General features: G+C 38.1%; 1 protein-coding gene across 1 annotated transcript in view; it reads left to right on the top strand.

The window, feature by feature from the left end:
* Positions 1–21,564, top strand: part of CDKAL1 (CDK5 regulatory subunit associated protein 1 like 1) — a 537,841-nt gene that overhangs the window by 20,774 nt on the left and 495,503 nt on the right. The window contains exon 4 of the mRNA XM_049654971.1: positions 104–216. Coding sequence (XP_049510928.1) covers positions 104–216 — 113 coding nt within the window. The remainder of the gene's footprint in view (positions 1–103; positions 217–21,564) is intronic.

The following is a 21,564-nucleotide window of genomic DNA, read 5'->3' as shown; positions in this document are numbered from 1 at the left end:
CGTGAGCGTATTTTTGCATAATATGCCCAGAAATCGAGTGATTTTGTTCTAAAAAAAATTCCTAAATGAGACTTACTTTTTTTTTTTATTGATTGTTTAATAGCACTATTCCAGGCATACAGAAAATTTGGATGCGAACATGGGGTTGTTCTCATAATAATTCGGATGGAGAATATATGGCTGGACAACTAGCTGCTTATGGATATGAAATTACAGGTAATGGGATCTGTAGTGTATTTTATTGGTTAGGTTTTTCAGGGCTGAATTCTTTAGAGATATATATTTTAGCTTCAGCAGTTAAAGTATATTTTAGCATGACTTAATGATTTTAAGGCAAAACAAAATGATAACTCTTATATGTTGTCTAGATAACTATAGATACATTACTATACAAATACTTTAAAAAAACTACTTTGAAATAAATTTAGACTTACAGAAAAGTAGTAATATGACAGTTTGCATATGTCCTTGACCCAGTTTCCTCTAGTACTGACATCTTACATAATTAAGCTAGAATTAATAAACTAGGAGGTTAACATTAGTGCAGTACTGTTACCTAAACTGCACATCTTGTTTGATTTCTGCCCGTTTCCCCAGTGACGTTCTTCTGTTCCAGGATCCGGTCTAGCATCTCACTTTACATTTATTTGTAATGGCTCCTTAGTCTCCATCAGTTGATAGTTCCTCTCTTGTTCCTTGTCTTTTATGTCTATGGACTGCTGAGGAAAGCTGATTAACAGTTCTTGGTGGTTTTGTAGAATGTCCCTCAACTTGGGTTTGTTGGGTGTCTTCTCCTGATCAGACTCCGGTTACGTATGCATTCTTGGCAAGAAGAGCACATTGAGTTCTCAGTGCATCATATCCGGGAGTCGATAATGAGTTGATATGTCTTATAACCAGAGGGCCATATGTCTGCTAGACTTCTCCACAGTCAAGTTACCGTTTTTTTTCATTGTAATTAATAGATCTCCTGTTTCCCCTCAACATTTCTCTGCTAGTTTCAGTGTCTGAAAATTTGTGTCCATGGATCGTGTCTGCAGCAGTCATTACTGTTTGTTAAATGGTGATTCACTGTTTCTTCCTTTCTTATGCTTATTAGTTGGAATTCTCCTGTAAGGACCACCCTTTCTCCCTGGTTTTATTTACATATATTGGCATGGATTTACATGCTTGTTTGTCGTCCCTGTGGGTTGTAGTCCAATACTGTTGTTATTTTGCCGCTCGTCTCTTCCAGTTTGGCCGTAGGACCTTGTCAAGATGGCTCCTGTGTTTTCTCAACAAGCTCCCGTTCTTTCTATTGTCTGCCGCCACAAGATGTGCTCGTCTCATATTTTCCCTTCCCCAGCCTTGGAAGCAACCATTTTTCCAGGGAGTCCTGATCCCTTTCGGTACAAGAATGGTGTTTTGAGCCAGACGAGCTTTGTGGGCAGTAGGTGAGCTCATTGCCACTGTGAAGTGTCCATGTGTCAAGGAGCTGTCAGCGGACGGAGCTAGGAAGTATGTGTATGTGGAAACCGGCCCATGTCATGTCTACATTACTGTGTCTGTCAGCATGTATATCGAATGGGGCCATGATTTGATATTTTGTGACAGGCACTGGCCTGGTGCCTTATGTATGTCACCTTGCTGAGCCTTTGGGAGATGTGGAAATATTGGCATCCTGACTTGACTATACAGACGAGAATGGAGAGGTTGTATCCTACCTTAAATCACACGGACAGTGAAGTCTCTTGTCACCCCAGAACACTGCTCTTGACCACTGTTGCCTATGCCTGTGTGATTGGCAAAGTCTTAGCCTCAAGATGGCCTGTGAGGATATGGGAAGATTGGAAACTTCTTTCCTAGTGGTGTTTCCTTCAGCAACTCAATGATCCTAATGTCTTAACTCTGAGTTTTTGATAACTTGTCCTTTAGACCGCAGAATCAGCCTTAATGATTTTGTTCTTTAGATAAAAGTACTCAAAATGTGTTTTTAGAATGATTTCTCAAAAAAATAAAAGGATTATCCTTCTGGATTCGTTAGTAATTTTTAGTAGAAGTTAGCATGGGTTTGCCTTGATACATTCTGATGGTGCAGAATATTAAGACAATAGTCTGTAAGATAATTTCCTAAAACATTAAAAAAAATGAGCTTGACTTCTTCTAGGTAGTGTTAAATATCTAACACATTGTAATTTTAATTTTAGTCCATTAGAATTTTGTATTTGATCTTATTACAGTACTGTTCTAAGTGATAAAAAGTAAAATAGTCCTGATGCATTTACACAAGAATACCAAGTTTTGTTATGTATATCCAGCTTTAGCCTTTTTTTAATTTTTAATTTTTTGCTTTAAAGAGAGAGTGCATGTGAGAGGGAAAAGGGGTAGAGGGAGAGAGAAAAACTTTTTTTTTCTTTTTTTCTTTTGAGGGAGAGAGAAAATCTTAAGCAGGCTCTATGCTCAGCATGGGGCCTGACATGGGGCTCCATCCCAGGACCTGGGATCATACTTGAGCTGAAATCGAGAGTTGGATGCTCAACCCACTGAGCCACCGAGGTGCCCCCAATTTTAACTTCTTATTTGCGAAATAGTAAAAAGGGAGAATAAATTGAAATTTGTTTCTCTTATTAATGTGGTGTACTACTTTTATATAGTTTCATTACTTGTATGTATTTGTGCTAACTTTATGTACTGTTGATTGTCCCCACTTTAGAAATTTATAGTCTGTGTTTAATTCTAGTCTGGCTTGCCTGTAGTGGACTATAGAGTCCCTTTTCTCACTGGTCAGGTGCTGTAGGCCCAGAAAGTATGAACGATAGTAGCTGCTGTAAAACATTTAGAAAGGAAATCTCTGGGGCGCCTGGGTGGCTCAGTGAGTTAAGTGTCTGACTCCGGCTCAGGTCATGATCTCGCATTTGGTGAGTTCGAGCCCCGTGTCGGGCTCTGTGCTGACAGCTCAGAGCCTGGAGCCTGCTTCAGATTCTGTGTCTCCCTCTCTCTGCCCCTCCCTCTCTCATGCTCTGTCTCTCTCAAAAATGAATGAACATTAAAAAAAAATTTTTTTTTAAAAAGAAATCTTTACAGATTTTATACTTATATTAAATATATGAGATGAATGATGGGTGGATTGTTTGTGCTAGCCGTCGTCTTTCATTATTGTGGAATAGTGGGAGTTTATATAAATTATTATTGCTAAATAATTTAAAATGTTTTATTAATCAAATATAGACCTAAAATGTTTTTTTAACTGTATAATTGATGCAAAATAGGCATAAGATATAGATTATGTAAAATGAACACCGAGATTACTGAAAACAGTATACAATAAATTGGAAATTAGCTCTCAGTTACCAGTAGTAGATATTTTTACTATTTGGAGACAAAAGAGGTTATGTGGGTATATACTTGAAATTGCTTTTAACTGTGTGAATCCAGGAATATAATTATTCTATAGTAAAATCTCAAAGAGGCTGACTCAGAGCAGTTAACTCTTGTTCATTGCTTCTTTCAGACCCTTTTTATTATAAGAGAAAAGGTGGTTCATAACTTACAAAATAGTGCCTGCTAGTTTTTCATTTCAAAGAATGAAACCTACTGAGGAGAATTGATGTCATTCCCTAAAATTCCGAACAGTCGGTTGCATCATGGGTACATGGATGCATGTATACAGTTAGTGTCATGGAAAACGGTGAAACTGTCCCTATAGACACCATGGCTTTTAAAAGAAATAGGATTTGAATGCATACATTCCACGAGTGTTGTTTCTTCAAGTAAGCAGTTTCTGTAGACTGGACTTTTCCCCCCCAGTAAGGCTGCCTTTGGTTAATGTTCTTGGATTATTTCTTTGGAGATGTTGGGAAAGTATTTTCAGTGTCCTCATTCGTGGCAGATCTTCATTATCTTCAGAGTGCATTTAAGGTTAGAATGGTCACAGGTCATTTGAAGCCACTAAGTAATAAATAAAGTATGTGATATGATGTTGAGCCATGCTGTTTTAGTTAAAAGTAAGGCATTTTTTATCTTAATTGATTCTGAAAACTGTTACAGAAGAGTTTTCAAAAATCTTTATAGCAGCGGTATGTACACTTTTTGGATCGCTTCAGACTCTCACAACTATAATTTCATCAAAGAATTCATAACCAGTTGCTTATGAATTCCAGTAGTGGAATAAAGGCATGGTCTCCCAAGGTGATGACTTTAGGGACGGCTCTCATTTAGGTAGAGCTGTATTAGAGACATTTTAGATAGAGCTACATTGGAGGGAGAGAGAGATGCTGGAGAGAGACGTTTACTTTGTAGCTGTGCTTGCTTGTGTTTTTGGTGCACAAGCACCAAAAGCATGTGCTTTTTGGTTTAGTGGAAAAAAAGTCCATTGCAAGGCCCTCGACTGAAGTTTTAGTTCATAGACAGATGAGAATAATGTGAGTTATATGTACGGAATATCTGTGATAAGCCTACATAGTTCAGAATAGAGCGTTTAGCTTGGGTGCCCCCAGTTTCAGAGAAATCATTTTTATTTCATTTCACTTTTTTGAGAACAGTGCGTGTGTGTCGTGTGTGTATGAATGTGGGAGTGGGAGAGAGACTCTTAAGTAGGCTCTATGCCCAGTGTGGAGCCAGACACAGGGCTCAATCTCGTGACAGTGAGATCACGACCTGAGCCAAAGTCAAGCGTTGGACACTTAACCAACTGAGCCACCCCGGTACTCCAGAGAAATGATTTTTAAATTAGGTTTTACAGTTCTTGATAGTTCCTTTGTATATTTGTATACCATTTATTCATTCAGCAAGTGTTGTCTGAACATGATGTGTGTTAGAGGCTGTGGTGCTAGGACATATGAAGACATAAAAAATTAAGTATACATGGATTCCAGCAGGTGAGAAATTTATTGTTTTTTGGCAAAGGAAAAGCCTTCATATCGTGTGTTACATCTTAGAAGCTGTTTTAGTAAATGGTCAAGCTGTTAATGTATTTTTTCATAACACAGGGATATAGGACCTGCTTTATTACAAGAGCTTTTACAATTTATATTTTATTATTATTATTTTTTTTTTTTTGAAAAAAATTTTTTTTTTCAACGTTTTTTATTTATTTTTGGGACAGAGAGAGACAGAGCATGAACGGGGGAGGGGCAGAGAGAGAGGGAGACACAGAATCGGAAACAGGCTCCAGGCTCCGAGCCATCAGCCCAGAGCCTGACGCGGGGCTCGAACTCACGGACCGCGAGATCGTGACCTGGCTGAAGTCGGACGCTTAACCGACTGCGCCACCCAGGCGCCCCACAATTTATATTTTAGAAATGCTTTGTGATAATGTCAGGTCGGAATAACATTTATTTGTTTTTTATCAGGCTAAGTGTACTCTTTCATCCTCATCATCTATTTCACCTATCCTGCCACCCACTTCCCTTCTGGTGACCATCAGTTTGTTCTTTATAGTTGCGTCTGTTTCGTGGTTTGTCTCTTTCTTCCTTTTTTTCTTCGCTCTTCTGTTTTGTTTCTTGAATTCCACATACGAGTGAGATCATATGGTGTCTTTTTCTGATTTATTTCGCTTAGCATTATGCTCTCTGGCTCTGTCCATGTTGCTGTAAATGGCAAGATTTCGCTCTTTTGTATGGCTGAATAATACTCCACTGTAGGTATGCACCACCTCTTCTTTATCCATTCATCATTTGATGGACACTTGGGCTGCTTCCGTAGTTTGGCTTGTGTCAATAATGCTACAATAAATGCAGGGGTACATGTGTCCCTTTGAATTAGTGTTTGCATATTTTCTGGGTACATACCCAGGAGTGTGATTATTGGATCATAGGGTAGTTCTGTTTTTAAGTTTTTGAGGAACCTCCACATTCTTCTCCAGAGTGGCTGCACCAGTTTGCATGCCAGCCAACGGTGCAGGAAGGTTCCTTTTTCTTTCCATCCTCGCCAACACTGGTTGTTTCTTGTGTTTTTGATTTTAGCCATTGTGATGGGTGTGAGGTGATAGCTTATGTCATTTTGAGGTGCATTTCCCTGATGATAAGTGATGTTGAGCATCTTTTCATGTATCTCTTGACAGTCTGTATGTTATCTTTGGAGTAATGTCTAGTCATATCTTCTGCCCATTTTTTAATTGGATTATTTGTTTTTTGGGTATTGAGTTCTATCAGTTCTTTATGTATTTTGGATACTAACCTTTTATTGGAAATATCATTTGCAAATATCTTATTCCATTCTGTAGGCTGCCTTTCAGTTTGCTGATTGTTTCATTTGCTATGGAAAAGGTTTTTTATTTTGATGTAGTCCCTTGTTTATTTTTGCTTTTATTTCCCTTGCTTTAGGACATCTATCTAGAAAGATGTTGCTATGGCTGATGTCAGAGAAATTACTGCCTGTACTCTCTTCAAGGATTTTTATGGTTTCAGGTCTCACATCTAGGTCTTTCATCTGTTTTGAGTTTACTTTTGTGGATGGTGAAAGAAAGTGGTCCAGCTTCATTCTTCAGTGTGTTGCTGTCCAGTTTTCCCAGCACCATTTGTTAATGAGACTGTGTTTTTCCCACTGGATATTTATTCTTCTTTTGTTGAAAATTAGTTGACCATATAATTGTGGGTTTAATTTCTGGGTTTTCTGTTCTGTTCCATTGGTTTATTTGTGTATATTTATGCCAGTATTCTACTGTTTTAATTACTACTGCTTTGTCATATAACTTGAAACCTGGAATTGTAATACCTCCAGTTTCATATTTATTTTCCAAGGTCTCTTTGGCTTCTGGGGGTCTTTTGTGGTTCCACACAAATTATAGGATTGATTCTAGTTCTGTGAAAAATGCTACTGGTATTTTGATAGGGATTGCATTAAATCTGTAGATAGCTTTAGCTGTAGCCAAATCTGTAGATTGGTTTGGACATTTTAACATTTGTTTCTCCAACCCATGAGCATGGAATGTCTTTCCATTTCTTTACATTGTCTTGAATTTTTTTCATCCGTGTTTTATAGTTTTCAGAGTACAGGTTTTTTTTTTTTTTGCCTCTTTGTTTAAGTTTACTTGTACATACATTATTGTTTTTGATGCAGTTGAAGTGGGATTTTTTAAACTTTGTCTGCTGCTTCATTATTAGTGTGTAGAAATGCAACAGAGTTCTCTACGTTGGCTTGGTATCCTGTGACTTCATTGAATTCATTCATCAGTTCTGATAGTTTTTTGGTGGAATCTTCTGGGTTTTCTCTATAGAGTATCATGTCCTCTGCAAATAGAGTTTTACTTCTTCCTTACCAATTTGCATGCTTTTTATTTCTTTGTGTTGTCAGAGTGCTGTGGCTAGGACTTCCAGTACTATGTTGAGTAAGAGTGCTCAACGAGCACATTCTTGTTTTGTTCCTGATCTCAGGGGAAAAGCTCTCAGTTTTTCAGCATTGAGTATGATGTTGGCTGTGGGTTTGTCATATATGGACTTTATTATATTGACGTATGTTCTTTCTAGACCTCCCTGAGAGAGGGTTTTTTATCATGAATGGATGTTGCACTTTGTCGAATGCTTTTTCTGCATCTATTGAAATGATCACATGATTTTTATACTTCCTTTTATTGATGTGACATATCATGTTGATTGTCGATTGTTTCCTGAATATTGAACTACCTTTGTAACCCAGGAACAAATTCTACTTGATTGTGGTGTATGATTTTTTTAAAATATATTAGTGGATTCATTTTGCTAATATTTTGTTGAGGATTTTTGCATCCATCAGAATATAACATTTTAGGTTTGAATTAAGAAAATGAATCTCCTTGTGGAAATAAGTGGTAGTTTATATGGCATAGGAGATAATATTAGAATTGAATGTCTAAAGTATAAGCATATTTCCTGGACCTGGCTGTTTGACTTGAAATAGCTTTTTAGGAGCGTCTGGGTGGCTCAGTCGGTTGAGCATCCAACTTCGGCTCAGGTCACGATCTTGTGGTTTGTGGGTTCAAGCTCCACATTGGGCTCACTGCTATCAGCACAGAGCCTGCTTTGGATCCTCAGTCCCCCTCTCTCTACCCCTTCCCGGCTTATGCTCTCTCAAAAAACAAAAACAAAACAAAACAAAAGAAATAGCTTTAAATTTTCAGAGTGAGATTAATGGGATATGTTAGATTCATCTATGCAGATGTTTGTGTCAAGAATACATTCAAGGACCACACTTGAAGGTCAGTAGAATTTTAAGGACATTAAAGCTAGATTTTTGTGTTTGTACTTGGAGTTTTTGGAAATCACATTTGTACATAATTAAAGTATGAATGCACATAAAGTTTCTTTGCCTGTTTTTTATCTGTTTTAAGAATTGGGGTGCCTGGGTGGCTCAGTTGGTTGAGCGTCTGACTGGCTCAGGTCATGATCTCGCAGTTTGTGGGTTCGAGCCCTGCGTCGGGCTCTGTGCTGACAGCTTGGAGCCTGGAGCCTGCTTCGGATTCTGTGTCTCCGTCTGTTTCTGCCCCTCCCCCACTTGTGCTCTGTCTCTGTCTATCAAAAATAAATAAAATGTAAAAAAAAAAAAAAAAGAACTGGTTACCATGACATTTCACATTTATATCTTGAGCTTATATATATATATATATATATATATATGTATGATAAAAGATATTAAGATAAGTAGACTAATTGTGTGGGATTCTGAAAAAACAGTAGACCTCCACCTTCGTCAAGATGAAACTAAATGAAAAGTTTATATTTTACTTCTCTTAGAATTAGTCAGGGGCACCTGGGTGGCTCAGTGGGTTAAGCATCTGAGTTCGGCTCAGGTCATTATCTCACGGTTTGGGAGTTCGAGCTCCGTGTCGGGTTTTTTGTGCTGACAGCTCAGAGCCTGGAGCCTGCTTTGGATTCTGTGTCTCTCTTTCTCTATCTCTCTGCCTCTCCCTCGCTTGTGCTCTGTCTCTCTCTCTCTCTCTCTCTCTCTCAAAAAAAAAAAAAAAAAAAGAATTAGCACAAAATATTATGTCACCTATGTGAAATCAGGGTTTTTGTACACGTATCTTGAATTGGTTGAAAGTGTACTGTGTGTTAGGCATTTCACAGAAGTTATTGCAAGCATCAGATGAAATAACTTTGGTGGGAGGTGACTGCATATTTTAAGACCAGGAGATTGAGGCTGGGAGAAGGGAGACATGTGATCTATACACCTTCACCCAACTGATGTATGCTAGAGTGGACCTTGAGACATGGCTGCTGTCAGCACAGCCTCTGCTCCTGTTATACTGTGTAGTCTCTCAAACTTGATACTTTAAAGGCAGGTCAGTGTGGAAACCTAATATTAGATAGGTTTTACTGGGTGTTTTTTATTTTTTGTTTTTTGCTGCCCAGCATTTTAATATTTCTCCTGCACGACTTTTAGGACTCTTTTAAGTGCAATACTGTTAGAAGGCTGGTTGTCTGTCTGTCTGTCTTTCTTCCTCTTTTTCTCTTTCTAGAGGCGAGAGAAAGGGGGGATACGTACCACTGGAATCCATACCGCAGGAGTATGCTCAGTTTCTTAATTTCAGTGCAGTGGAAGTAAGCTGTTACTTGAGTTTAAGATGGCACTGGGAGCTGAGAGCCACGTGGTCCGGGTCCACCTCCTTTATCATCAGTGTGAAGTCACCCCCCAGGGGGATACATCAATTGACATCATCATCTTTTTGCTTTTCTGTTTTGATCGACAGCAGTAATTACCTATGTGCATTCGGGCTTTACCATGTGCTGGGCCCAGGCCAAGGGCCTTCTCTCTGTTCCCTCATTTAATTGTCACAGTAATAGGGCAAATACTGGTGCTCCGTTTCCAGGAAGATTTTTTAAAATTTTAGTTGGCACGCATGTTACGTTAATGTCAGGTGTACAGCTTAGTGATTCGATGGCTCCCCGTGTCCCGCTGTTCTCAACACCAGCGTGGCTCCCACCTGTCACCATACAGCGCTGTTACAAGACCATTGGCTGCGTTCCCTATGCTGTGTCTTTCCTTTCTGTGACCCACTCAGTCCTTAATGAAGCCTGTATCTCCTCTCCCCTTCACCCATTTGCCCCTCTCCACAACCACTAAATAAAACACTCGATGTTTCTGTTCTAGAATCTCTAGTGGAACTCAGTGAAAAATCATCAGCTTTCTTAGTGTACAACTCTTGCCTCTTTATTTTTTCATTAAAAAATTTTTAAAAAATATTTATTTTTTGAGAGAGAGAGAAAGAGAGAGCCAGCGTGAGCAGAGGAAGGGCAGAGAGAGAGGGAGACACAGAATCTGAGGCATCTCCAGGCTCTGAGCTGTCAGCGTAGAGCCTGACACGGGGCTTGAACCCACAAGCTGTGAGATCATGACCTGAGCTGAAGTCAGACGCTTAACAGACTGAGCCCCCCAGGCGCCCCCACGTATACCTCTTTAAGGTAGCCTTCTTATTCCTTAACCATCACCACTGCTGTTTATATGTGTACAGTGTGTTATAGCTCATAAAACATGTTCATGTCTGTTGCTAATTTTATATAGATAGTACCTGAAGATAAAAAGAGAACAAAGACTTTGTTTTACCAGGCTTTTAAAGAATTACTTAAAAATATCCTGACATTTAGGTTTCTGACTTAAATTACACATACTGGTAACGAGTATTTACAACGAGGTATTAAGTTATGTGCTGAATAGGACATTTTTCTAAGTGTTACCTGGAGTTTCCTTGGAGGAATTCTTTATCCTGTAGCCAAAGGTGATGCCTTTTATCCGAAGATTCTGAAGTCCGTCTGGAAATTATAGTGAAAATAAATTCTCTTCTGATGATTTGCAGACTGTAGTATATACAAGGGTGACCATCAGCTTATGGACATAGTTGAATCTTAGCATTATTCTAAAGCTCAATGTTAAACATAGGGTTTTTTTTTTTTTTTTTAAAGAGGAAAAGGGGTCTTTTGCACATTAAAATCGGAACTATATCTGTTAATCTGTTAACTTTCCTTCTCATGTGGGCATTTCAGGCTAATTTTATAAGCTTTAACTTTTTATATGTGTCCCGTATGCTGGAAAACTATAGGCTTAAGGTAATTATTTAAAAGTACTTCCTCACCTTGCCAGTAATTCGCAGTTTTACTTTCCCTGCCTGGTTACTATGGACATATTCATATATTAGGTTATTTGCATGAACCACTAGGGATATTCTTCGTAAGTCTTAATATTTTTTGGTTATTTTTGCCAATATTCACATAGAAAGTTGAGAATTCTAATGGCTGACTTGGTATGAGGGATCTGACAGCACAGGGTCTAAGTCAGGATGTGACTTCAAAAAAAAATAAAGGAGACGTCCCCTATTCTGGAATGGATGACTGTTGTTACTGGAACGCAGAGCTGTATTCTTTCTACCGAATCTCCAAAAAGTTCAGCTTTCCAGGGTAGGAGACAACAAAACCGAGCAACTTGCAGTGTTAGGATTTGACATGAGAAAGGAATTTGGAGAGAGCGGAGTGTGAAATGAGACCTCCAGGCACGGCCTATCATGTATCATGAACAGTGGGCTGTTGATTAGAACCGTAAATGTATGAACTAGACAGCCTCTTTTTGACCTGACCTCGTGTTCTAGGAGGGTGAAATTTTGGAATCCCGTGCTTGGTGTTCTGGAATGGCTGGCTTGAGCTAGGAAAAATTGTCTTCTGATCTCAGAAGGAACAGAGTAAAGATCTGCCCTTCCCACATTTCCCTTTTGTTAGACAGTGGATTGGGAATGCCGACAAAGTAAAAGACGCACTGATCCAAGTTGGGGAAGAGGAAGAGCAAGCTAAAGGAGTTAAAACAGGATTTTGAAAGTGGGAGTAGCTGAGAACGGATTTGAAGAGAATTAAGAGTGTAAGAGAATTAGCCCGTGCGGGGTGCGTGTTGTATGTACATATTGACGAAGAGACTCCATCATTTGGAAGGATGTGGACAGATGGAACGGAAAAACCATTCATATGAAATTTAGTCTTAAAAATGCTTCACTGTGAGGGCCATTGATACATATAATTGATTGCTGAATGTTATGTATAACTTGTCCCCTCTAGAAGGTTATGTCCCCTGAAAATGGAGCCCAGTGTGTGTACCTCTTAACGAAAGCATTGTGGTGAAGATACTGTGTAGCTTACGTGGCATATTGTGATCAATGTGTGTCCTATAACTTTTTTTAAAAATTTAAACAAATTTAATGTAGTATAACTTAGATTTTATTTACCCGTACTATTTACTCATCTTACCCAGAGGGTCTTGTAAAGAGGTGGTCTTCATTTTAAAATGAGTCCAGGACGACTAATGACATTAAATTTCATTACGTAGGGAATTATATTATGCTTTATATTCTAAGAACTGAATAGCATTCTCTGCTCAAGTCCCTGAAACTTAAAGTTTTTTTTTAAAGATTTTATTTATTTTTGAGACAGAGAGAGACAGAGCATGAGCAGGGAAGGGGCAGAGAGAGAGGGAGACACAGAATCTGAAGCAGGCTCCAGGCTCTGAGCTGTCAGCACAGAGCCTGACGCGGGGCTCGAACTCACAGACCGCGAGATCATGACCTGAGCCGAAGTCGGATGCTCACGCAACTGAGCCACCCAGGCGCCCCTAGTCCCTGAAACTTTAAATTTGATATGCTCACAGTTTTGTTTAAATTTTCTGATGCTTCAGTGAAACGTAACATTTCAAAACAATGTTTTCAATACATCTTAACAGGATGTTGGGGCTCCTCATCACTGTGATACAAAATAGAACGCATGCTAATTTTTATGATCTCTATGTTCTAGTGTTTTTTTCCCTTCTTTAAATGGGGCATGGAGATCTTCAGTTTCTGTTAATTTTCATCTTGTTGGCCCAAGAATCTCTTTCATTACGTGAAGCACAAAAACTCCATGTGTTTGAACAAACAGTTTACTAAGTAGCACAGTCACTTGTTTTGATCTTGTACTAAATTGTGGATTATCTATACAGATTAAGTAGTGACAACTTTTCTTTAATCCCAGATATTATTTCCCTTATTGAGAGTGAACGTGCATGGTTGATTAGAATCTTCGCCTTTTAAACAGATGAAGAGAAAGTCTAGCTCATTCTTGTGAATTCTACAATGTATTGGTGCTAGGTCATAATTTTTCTTAGCCTGATATCACATCTGAAGTGAAATACCAGTAATAGTTAAAAACTCATGTGGTAACTTATTTTGAAAAAAATTTAAACTCTTTCTCTCAGTTTTCTTTGTAGTATATGTGGGAAAGGTTTATCTTTTTAATTGTCTTTGGGAACTTGAATATCCTGTTTCCTTCTGTTCCACTTTTGAATTTTTTTTTTTAATGTTTATTTATTTTTGACAGAGAGAGAGAGAGAGAGAGAGAGAGAGAGAGACAGACACACGGAACACGAGCGGGGGAGGGGCAGAGAGAAAGGGAGACACAGAATCTGAAACAGGCTCCAGGCTCCGAGCTGTCAGTACAGAGCCCGACGCGGGGCTCGAACTCACAGACCGCAAAATCATGACCTGAGCCGAAGTCGGACGCTCAACTGACTGAGCCACCCAGGCGCCCCAACATTCTGTTCCACTTTTGGCCTGACCTTTCCAAGTTACTTAGACTTCTTGTCTATATAGACTCTTGTCTATATGTTACTTCTTGTAACATGTAGGTGTTGCTAATACTTCATGTGTAGTTTTTTTTTTTTGTGAACAAACTACTATGGAGTGCTGAATTGTTTTAAGAAGACTAGTCTTTAGAATTGCTGTTGTTCTGGTATTAAAAAAATTTTTTTCCTACTTTTAATATTTTAGACTTTTTTAGGAGAGAAAAATCAACATAGGCTAGAGATTTTCAGAAATTTCATACTTGCTTAATTGTTCAATGATTCAGATTACCTTTTGAGATTTTGTAGAACTGTTTTTGGATAGTGTATTCAGAAATAGTCTGTTTAAGTTTTAGTTTTCTCTTTCTCTCTCTCTTTCTCTGTCCCTCCCTCCCTCCTTCTGTCCTTGCCTTTCTTTCCATCTTTCTTTCTCAAGGGTAAATGATAAATTACCAAGGAAGCTACACTTAAAAATCTGTTTTTTGTGTTACTGTTCTTGACTTTTGGGAAGAACCTTTTTTTGAGATGTTGACATTTGAGAGTGTAAAATAGTGTGGGCTCCTTTGGGCCTTTAAAAATTTAGTGAGTTTGGATTAAAGATGTGATGTATTTTTAGCTCTTGGACAATAGATGGCAGTATTAGATTACATGATCACTGCCCCTAGAATACATATGAAAAGTGATTTTCATGTTACAAATAGTCCTCTTATAAAATTATTAGAAGTTATTAAATTTGTTAACACCTTATTTTTTCTCATTTACTACTTTTAAAATTGTGTAGTAGTGTTTATATAAGAATTGGACAAGTTGACCTTCTCAGAGGCAGCACGGATCCTATGCAATCTGCTTGCAACATGTATGCTGGAGACCAGATGTGAAATGACTCATTCACCGACTCATTGCTTGACATCTTCATAGCTCTCTTGTCCTGACTGTGCTTGTCCTAGAATGTGGTGGTTGCCCTCTCGCCCACGGGAGCCTGCTAAGGTGGGAGTTTTTGCCTCTGAGGACAAACATTTGTTACCTCCGCCATTACGTCGCTTGCGTACTTTCTCAAAACGAATCTTTGCGTAAGATGCATCTTGAGTAGCCCATTAATCTTCAAATTAATCCTCAAATCTGTTAACATATTTAAGGTTAATGAGGCTTAATGTTAAATGAGAAGGCAGTAAACTACAGCCCTTTAAAATTTCCCACCGTTCCCACTTGACCCACATGTTGATGGTTAATTTCAGCGGAAGTGATTCGAATGTCTGGGCAATCTGCAGACTTCCTTCTGGTCCTTCCTCTGTTGTAGCCTGGTGGTTGTCAAATTTAAGCGTTGGTAAGAATTTTTGTACATAGATTCCTGCAGGTGATATATATGGGTGACTTAAGGGCCTGTTTGTGTGTTTGTGTGCGTGTGTATAACAGTTGTGACTCTGCATATTAGATCAACTAACTTGATCATTTCGATCCTGACACTTTGTATTTACCCTAAGTCTGCTTGCACTGCTGCTGGTATGTTCCCCTGGCTTAGAGGCAGAGAGAAGTCCCTCTGTTAGTTCCTTCTTAGGGTAATTTGTCTGTTTCCCGTGTCTCTCCCATAGTGAGTGAGTTCCTCCTATCTTAGCCATCTTTACCTTTGACATCTCAGAGACAACTGTCACTTAATTTTTAGGAGCAGACAGTAGCCCCTATTATCATTGGCTAGACTGTAAGACCCGGCTATGGCCATGGATTAGCTGTATGACTTTGGACAAAAGACAGTGTCTCTGTACTTCAGTATCTGTCGGTACTTAATGAAGACAACAGTAGTTTTTCCCCCAAAGATTAAATGTTAGCATGTGCTAAGTGTTCAGTGGATTATCATTATTACCATTAAGCACAGGACCTGGCACAAAATAGGAATTCAGGTGTTCTTTTAAGTGAATTAGTGAACAAATAAAAATGATATTTTGACTATCTCGAAGTAAGTTTATTATTCTTATCTTTATAGCAGAATAAAGCTTTAAAGTATATTCTAAAGGTTAAATAAATTGTGTGTGTGTGTGAGTGAGAGAGAGAGAGAGAGAGAGAGAGAGAGAGAGAGAATCTCTTGAGTTTTCAGTACAGTCCTCTTTCGGTGTCTGTCAACTCCAGTCTGCATAGTCTTGGCAGGTCTTGGATAAGATCCTCATACTATCACTTTTCCTGACATGGACACTACAAATTATATCAAATCAGAAATCTAATTTAATCCATCCTTATGAAACTGCAAGCAGTAATTGCCTTCAATGTAATGGGATTGGATTCAGTATTAGAAATGCTGATGTTCCCGGGGCGCCTGGGTGGCTCAGTCGGTTGAGCGTCTTCGCAGGTCATGATCTTGCAGTTTGTGAATTCAGGCCCCGCCTCGGGCCCTGGGCTGACAGCTCGGAGCCTGGTGCTGCCTTGCATCTGTCTCCCTCTCTCTCTATCTCTGCCCCTCCCTTGCTCACACTCTGTCTCCCTCTCAAAAATAAACATTAAAACAAAAAATGTTGATGTTCCCTCAAATCTAAAATTTGGTTCTATTTATTTCCAAATATTTGTGTGTATACCCGGAGACTTGTAGAGAGACACCAGTGACCCCGGAGAGCTACTTGTATTGAAGTGTTGAGTTCCTTGTGACAGGTGGTAAGGGTGCAGAGTATAAGCATGGCAGTGAGAAGGGTACTTTCTCCTTCTTTTCCCCCCTTTTACCCGGAACTAAAGCAGAGAGAAATAAAACTAAGGGCCTTCAAAATGGGCTTTTTTCATCCATCCGGAAATAGAGGAAAGACATTAAGAGTCTCTAGAGAAGATGCAGAATGTTGTTTACCCCTGAGGGTGAGCATTTAGCCCTTGTAATATGGCAGGAGGCGCTGTGGGGTGAAGGGAAATCCTTCCAGAAAGCTTACTCTTAGCGTGTTTTGATTTAATCCTTCCCTGTGAGTCATTTTTAGGAGTAGCTCAGTTTACCAACTTGCACGTCTTACACTTGAATACGTGGTGAATAAGGGGTGAGGTCGATCCACGGGCTGCGTTTGTGCGCTACGGTCTGACTTGCTCTGGGTCATGGAGTCATGTTTCATCCTCTGCTGTGACGCTTTCAGGTGTTTCTGGCAACCATTTTAGCCACCATCTTCGTAGCCGTTGTCTTGTCGCTGTCTTTTGAATTGAGTCGCTGTGATTTAAGACGGAATCTATTAACTGTGATTTTGAAATCTCTGTGAAGCGCTCCTTGAGTGAATTTTGAGGAAAATTCATGGTAACGCATGAATCAGAGACAAAAAATCATTGGGAATATCTTCTGCTTTTCATGTGAGAGCCGAGTTAGCTATCTTAGAAAAATAAAGGAAGGGACTAGTGGTGGTGTTCTAGAATACATACGTTATAGTCGAACAACACCATACGGGAACCCGTTGAAGGATGTGAAAACAGAAGACATTGAAAATGGTATACAAACCTCTAAATAGCAGGTCAAATTAAGGCAAAGACTCTTTAGGGAGAGTATTTGAAGCTTTTCATTTCCATCTCTTTTGTAGTAGCTTTTAATCTTGTGATTTAGGTGAGTTGCAAATCAAGCACAAGCCATAAACAAAGGCTTTCTTTCCTGGGGCAGGGAGGGGGGAAAAGGGGCTTTGCAGTTTTGAGTGAAGGTTTATCTAGTAGCATAGAGACAGGAGGGATACTGTGTTAGGTGAAGAATTGTTGGTTGTCGTGTTTGTGATGTGTGAGCTGCAGCGGGAGTGTAGTCAATGTTTGTGTGTTCTTCATGTAGGAATTTAAACCTAGATTTCCAAATGTATACAAAAAACATTGTAAAAACAAGAACTGTTTTGCAAAATTTTACACAGCGTAGAGATGTGTGTGTGCATTAATTGTGACACAGGATAATTCTAGGATTTGACTTATTATATGTTTTCGGAATTCATGTGGGAATAGAAAAACCAGCAATTTCGAGCCAGTGATGGCTCAACCATTCTTAACTGAGGGATGTTTGGATCAGTCATTAAAACTTTCTGAGCCTCATCAGGCCTTTTTTCTTTTTTCTTTTTTCTTTTTTGTTTTCTTTTTAATGGGGTGATGTACCACAAACCTCATGAAATTGAAATGAAAACATGTAAACATGAGGTAATGTTTTAGTTCTTGAAAATATTTATGATTTAAAAGACAAATAATATGTTCATTTATTAGGCTTTAATGTTATTAAACTGTAAACTGATGGGCTTTGAATTCCTTGCTATATTCTTTCATCTGTGTTGCATTAAAGATGTTTTTGTACGATTTAGAAGCTCGATTCCTAGATATACCAAAAGGTGGCACTGTTTACCTATGTCTTAATATTTTTAATTTGCTTTTTGATGAGAACATGTGTTGGATGTTTTATCTGGAAATGTATTAAATTGAGGTTATATTTTTTACATTTAATTTTCTGTTTTGTAAATGGATCTTTAATTCACGTAAGGTTTACTAGGACCAGGTTTCATTTTTATTTTGAAATGGCTTGGAAATTCAGATATTTGGCAGTCAGTTTGTAGATATAAACTCCTGTATAATCCAGTATAATTAATAAAACCTTGTATTAATGTGACAGCTAATGTTTCATGGAAAACACAGTTGCTTTTGTATAGCAGGAACCATTAATTTTTTTAAGCCTCTAAAAACAATCCAGTGATTAAAACATAACAGCCATAAATAAATGATTTGTGTGGCTTTCAGGTCACACCACGTAGGTTTATCCATTCTGGAATGTTATTTTATGTTAAAAGTACCTTTGAAAATTTAGCAAAATCTGTCATTGCTTGAATTTCCTGCTGGCAGTAATGTGATGAAAGGGGAATCTAGTAGGTTCTGTGAATAGCTTCTCAGGTGAGAAATGCAAAAATTAGATAATAGGAATGTGATTTGAAGTGAGGATTTATATGCAGCAGGATGTGGTTCATACACTTCCCATGCAGTTAGGTGAAAACCTCCTGATTGTTCATTCATGGAGCATAATGCATCCAACACAGTGTACGACCCGAGCAAGAGAATACGAGGAGGTTATTTTCATGTCCAGTCAGAGCTATCTGTCCTTGGTTTGTAGCAAAAACAGAATTTGTCAATAATTTTTACTGGAAGTGGAAACGCACAACACACTTCTGTTACCAATATTAGAAAAGGTTTGACTCTTGTTTGGGGGCAGGGTTAAATCAAAGGCAATTGGGGGTGTGCTTCCATGGTTTCCTTTATTTAAAACTAGAACATGTTTCAAGTTAACATGGCTTGTACATTTCAATTTTTGTTAATTTTCCTTAAATACCACTTTTTAAGGTACAGGCCTTAGACATACAGAGTTTGCCTCTTTTTCCATTAAAAAAAATCTTATAACTCTGATGTGACTGTTTCAGTTACTCAATGTGTGTCGTTTAGGGGAGGTGAGGACACACATGGCAGAGGTTTGTTTTATGTTCATGAGAGTGTATGTGCTTGTATTTAAATGTTCACTCTTGTTGCTGCCTTTGTTGATGTTAGTAATATGATACATATGTGATTTGTCTGATTTGTTTAAAAATGCATAATTAAAGGAGGATTTGATTATTCAACAACTGTTCCAGTAGCTAAAAACTATTATTTAGATATTTTCTTCCAGTATTTGACAACTGTTGTGTGAGCTATGAATAGTATGAAAAATAGAATGAATGTACTATGACACTTTAATACTTCAGACCCCATACTCTTAGGATACTATTATTGTAGAGATTAGAACACCGTGTTTTCATTATTTAAAATAGCGAGAAACTGATCTACTCTTTCCCCTTTTCTGCGTGTGTGTGTGTGTGTGTGTGTGTGTGTGTGTAGATGTAAAATTCTGTGGATTTGGTAAATGACAAAGGTTTATTTTTGTAAATGACTTTGTGTTTTCAGATTTTTATAAGGAAGTTAGAAAAATGTACTCAGAATGACTTCTAAAAAAACCCCTCAAATAAAACAATTTGTGAACAACAACAACAACAAATAAACCCTCTATTTCTGCAAAAATGCAAAATGGAGAAAGACAGCTAAGTGTCCCCCAAATGCTTTACACAGAATTCCCCTTCTCCACCCTGCCCCCTTCCCCGACCCCACCGCACCCAGGCTCTCACCATAATTTCAGATTTGCTTCTCAGGGAAGCTGACATAGTAAAATGTGATGTTTTACAACCAGTACTTTTCCTGCAAATAATAGTTGTGATTAAAATAAATCAAATCAAATAGCATTATATATTTGTTATGAAAAAAGATGTATCCTGCACAGTTTATCTGGTTCCTGTAGATACCTTATAATAATGTGCTAATTTATGCTGATGATCTTACCTTATGACACTTCTGTGTGGCCTAGATATGTTAATATGTTCCAGCTTTTTAATTTTAGTAATCTGTGTTGGTTGAATATGCTTGTTAGTCCATGGTACCCCTCACCAATCTGTGTCAAGGACTGGAAAAGAACAAGAAAATGCATCTCAGAATAATTTTCTTGAAGCATGCCTTAGTAATGGAGGAAATTATAAAATAGACATAATTTTAAAAAGACTGTCACATCTGAATATTCACTGAGAGTAGTAAGTACTCCAAATACTGTCAGCTTTTAATTAGGAGAGTTGGGTCATTGGTATTATTAAGCAAGGCCTTATTAGTAACCTTTTGATTTAAAACAAAATTAAAAAAAATGTCAATGAGAAAATATTACAAGAGAAATAGATGTCATAAGCAGTTTTAAAGAAGTAAACCATTTTATTACAGCTTCTTTTCTGTTCTGTTCTGTACACTTTGAGGGTTATGTGTCTAAAAATCCCCGTGGTAGGAAACTACTATTATGTGGTTGAGAATTTCAAGACCTTATGGTAGAAAAAGGGGTAAGGATGATCAAGACCTAAAACATATGGGAGAATTAAAATACTTTCAAAAAATTTCTTAAAATAAAAATTTCAAAGAAGGAAAATAAAAATATTTATGACTTAAATTTAATTAATTTATTTATTATCCTTTTTCCCAGACACTCTTGATAAATTATTTTTATCCTTTCTAGAGAAAGTACTTATCCTAAGAGGTTTTTTTTTTTTTTTTTTTTTTTTTTTTTTACTTCTATTTAGTCCTTGATCTGCAAGTGTAATGGTCCTTTATCTTTGCCTTGAAATTGGGTCTCACTATTTTTGGGTCTCACTTTGATCTGAAAAACACTGATCAGGGGCGCCTGGGTGGCGCAGTCGGTTAAGCGTCCGACTTCAGCCAGGTCACGATCTCGCGGTCCGTGAGTTCGAGCCCCGCGTCAGGCTCTGGGCTGATGGCTCGGAGCCTGGAGCCTGTTTCCGATTCTGTGTCTCCCTCTCTCTCTGCTCCTCCCCCGTTCATGCTCTGTCTCTCTCTGTCCCAAAAATAAAAAACGTTGGAAAAAAACAAAACAAAACAAAACAAAACACTGATCAATTCAAATGTCTGAAAAACCTGGGGTAATTTTTAAATTAGCATGCGTGGCATAACTGAATACATAGTTCTCAAACCTCTCTGAGCCTGTGATTCCTAATCTGTAAAATGGGTTCAGGGGCTGTTGAGAAAATTAATAAATGGTTGATAAGGATTGGTATTACTAAGTATTAAAGAACATTCATTTTTATATAGAAATGTTTTGAATTTGGATCTCTGAAACAAACTGGAACTTCAGTTTAAATATGCGTTTAATTCATTTTAACCCACTTGGTTTTGTGTGTGTCTCTTGTACACCTTTCTGATGCTAAAGTGTTAATTAGGAAATGAGGCAAGATAGGATATTGAGGTAACATATGATAGTTGGCTGCTTCGGGGAACCAGCAAGACAGAGTGGAGTGATTTCATAGAAGGAAAAGGGATTAGCAGTTGGAAGATTTGAAGTCTTGCTTCAAAGGTGACATTATTAGGGAACTTACTTACCTTTTTTTTTCAGTGAATTTATTTTTTATTTTATTTTTTTACTTCTCATTTTGACATTTTGACTGTTTCCAGAAGTATGAGGGATGGGTCGTGTTTTTTCACATACTTTGGAATTGGTAAAGTACTATATTA

Source organism: Panthera uncia (genome assembly GCF_023721935.1).
Source record: "Panthera uncia isolate 11264 chromosome B2 unlocalized genomic scaffold, Puncia_PCG_1.0 HiC_scaffold_25, whole genome shotgun sequence".
Lineage (NCBI taxonomy): Eukaryota > Metazoa > Chordata > Mammalia > Carnivora > Felidae > Panthera > Panthera uncia.
The sequence above is the reverse complement of the archived record's forward strand: the minus strand, read 5'-3'. Positions and strand labels throughout refer to the sequence as shown.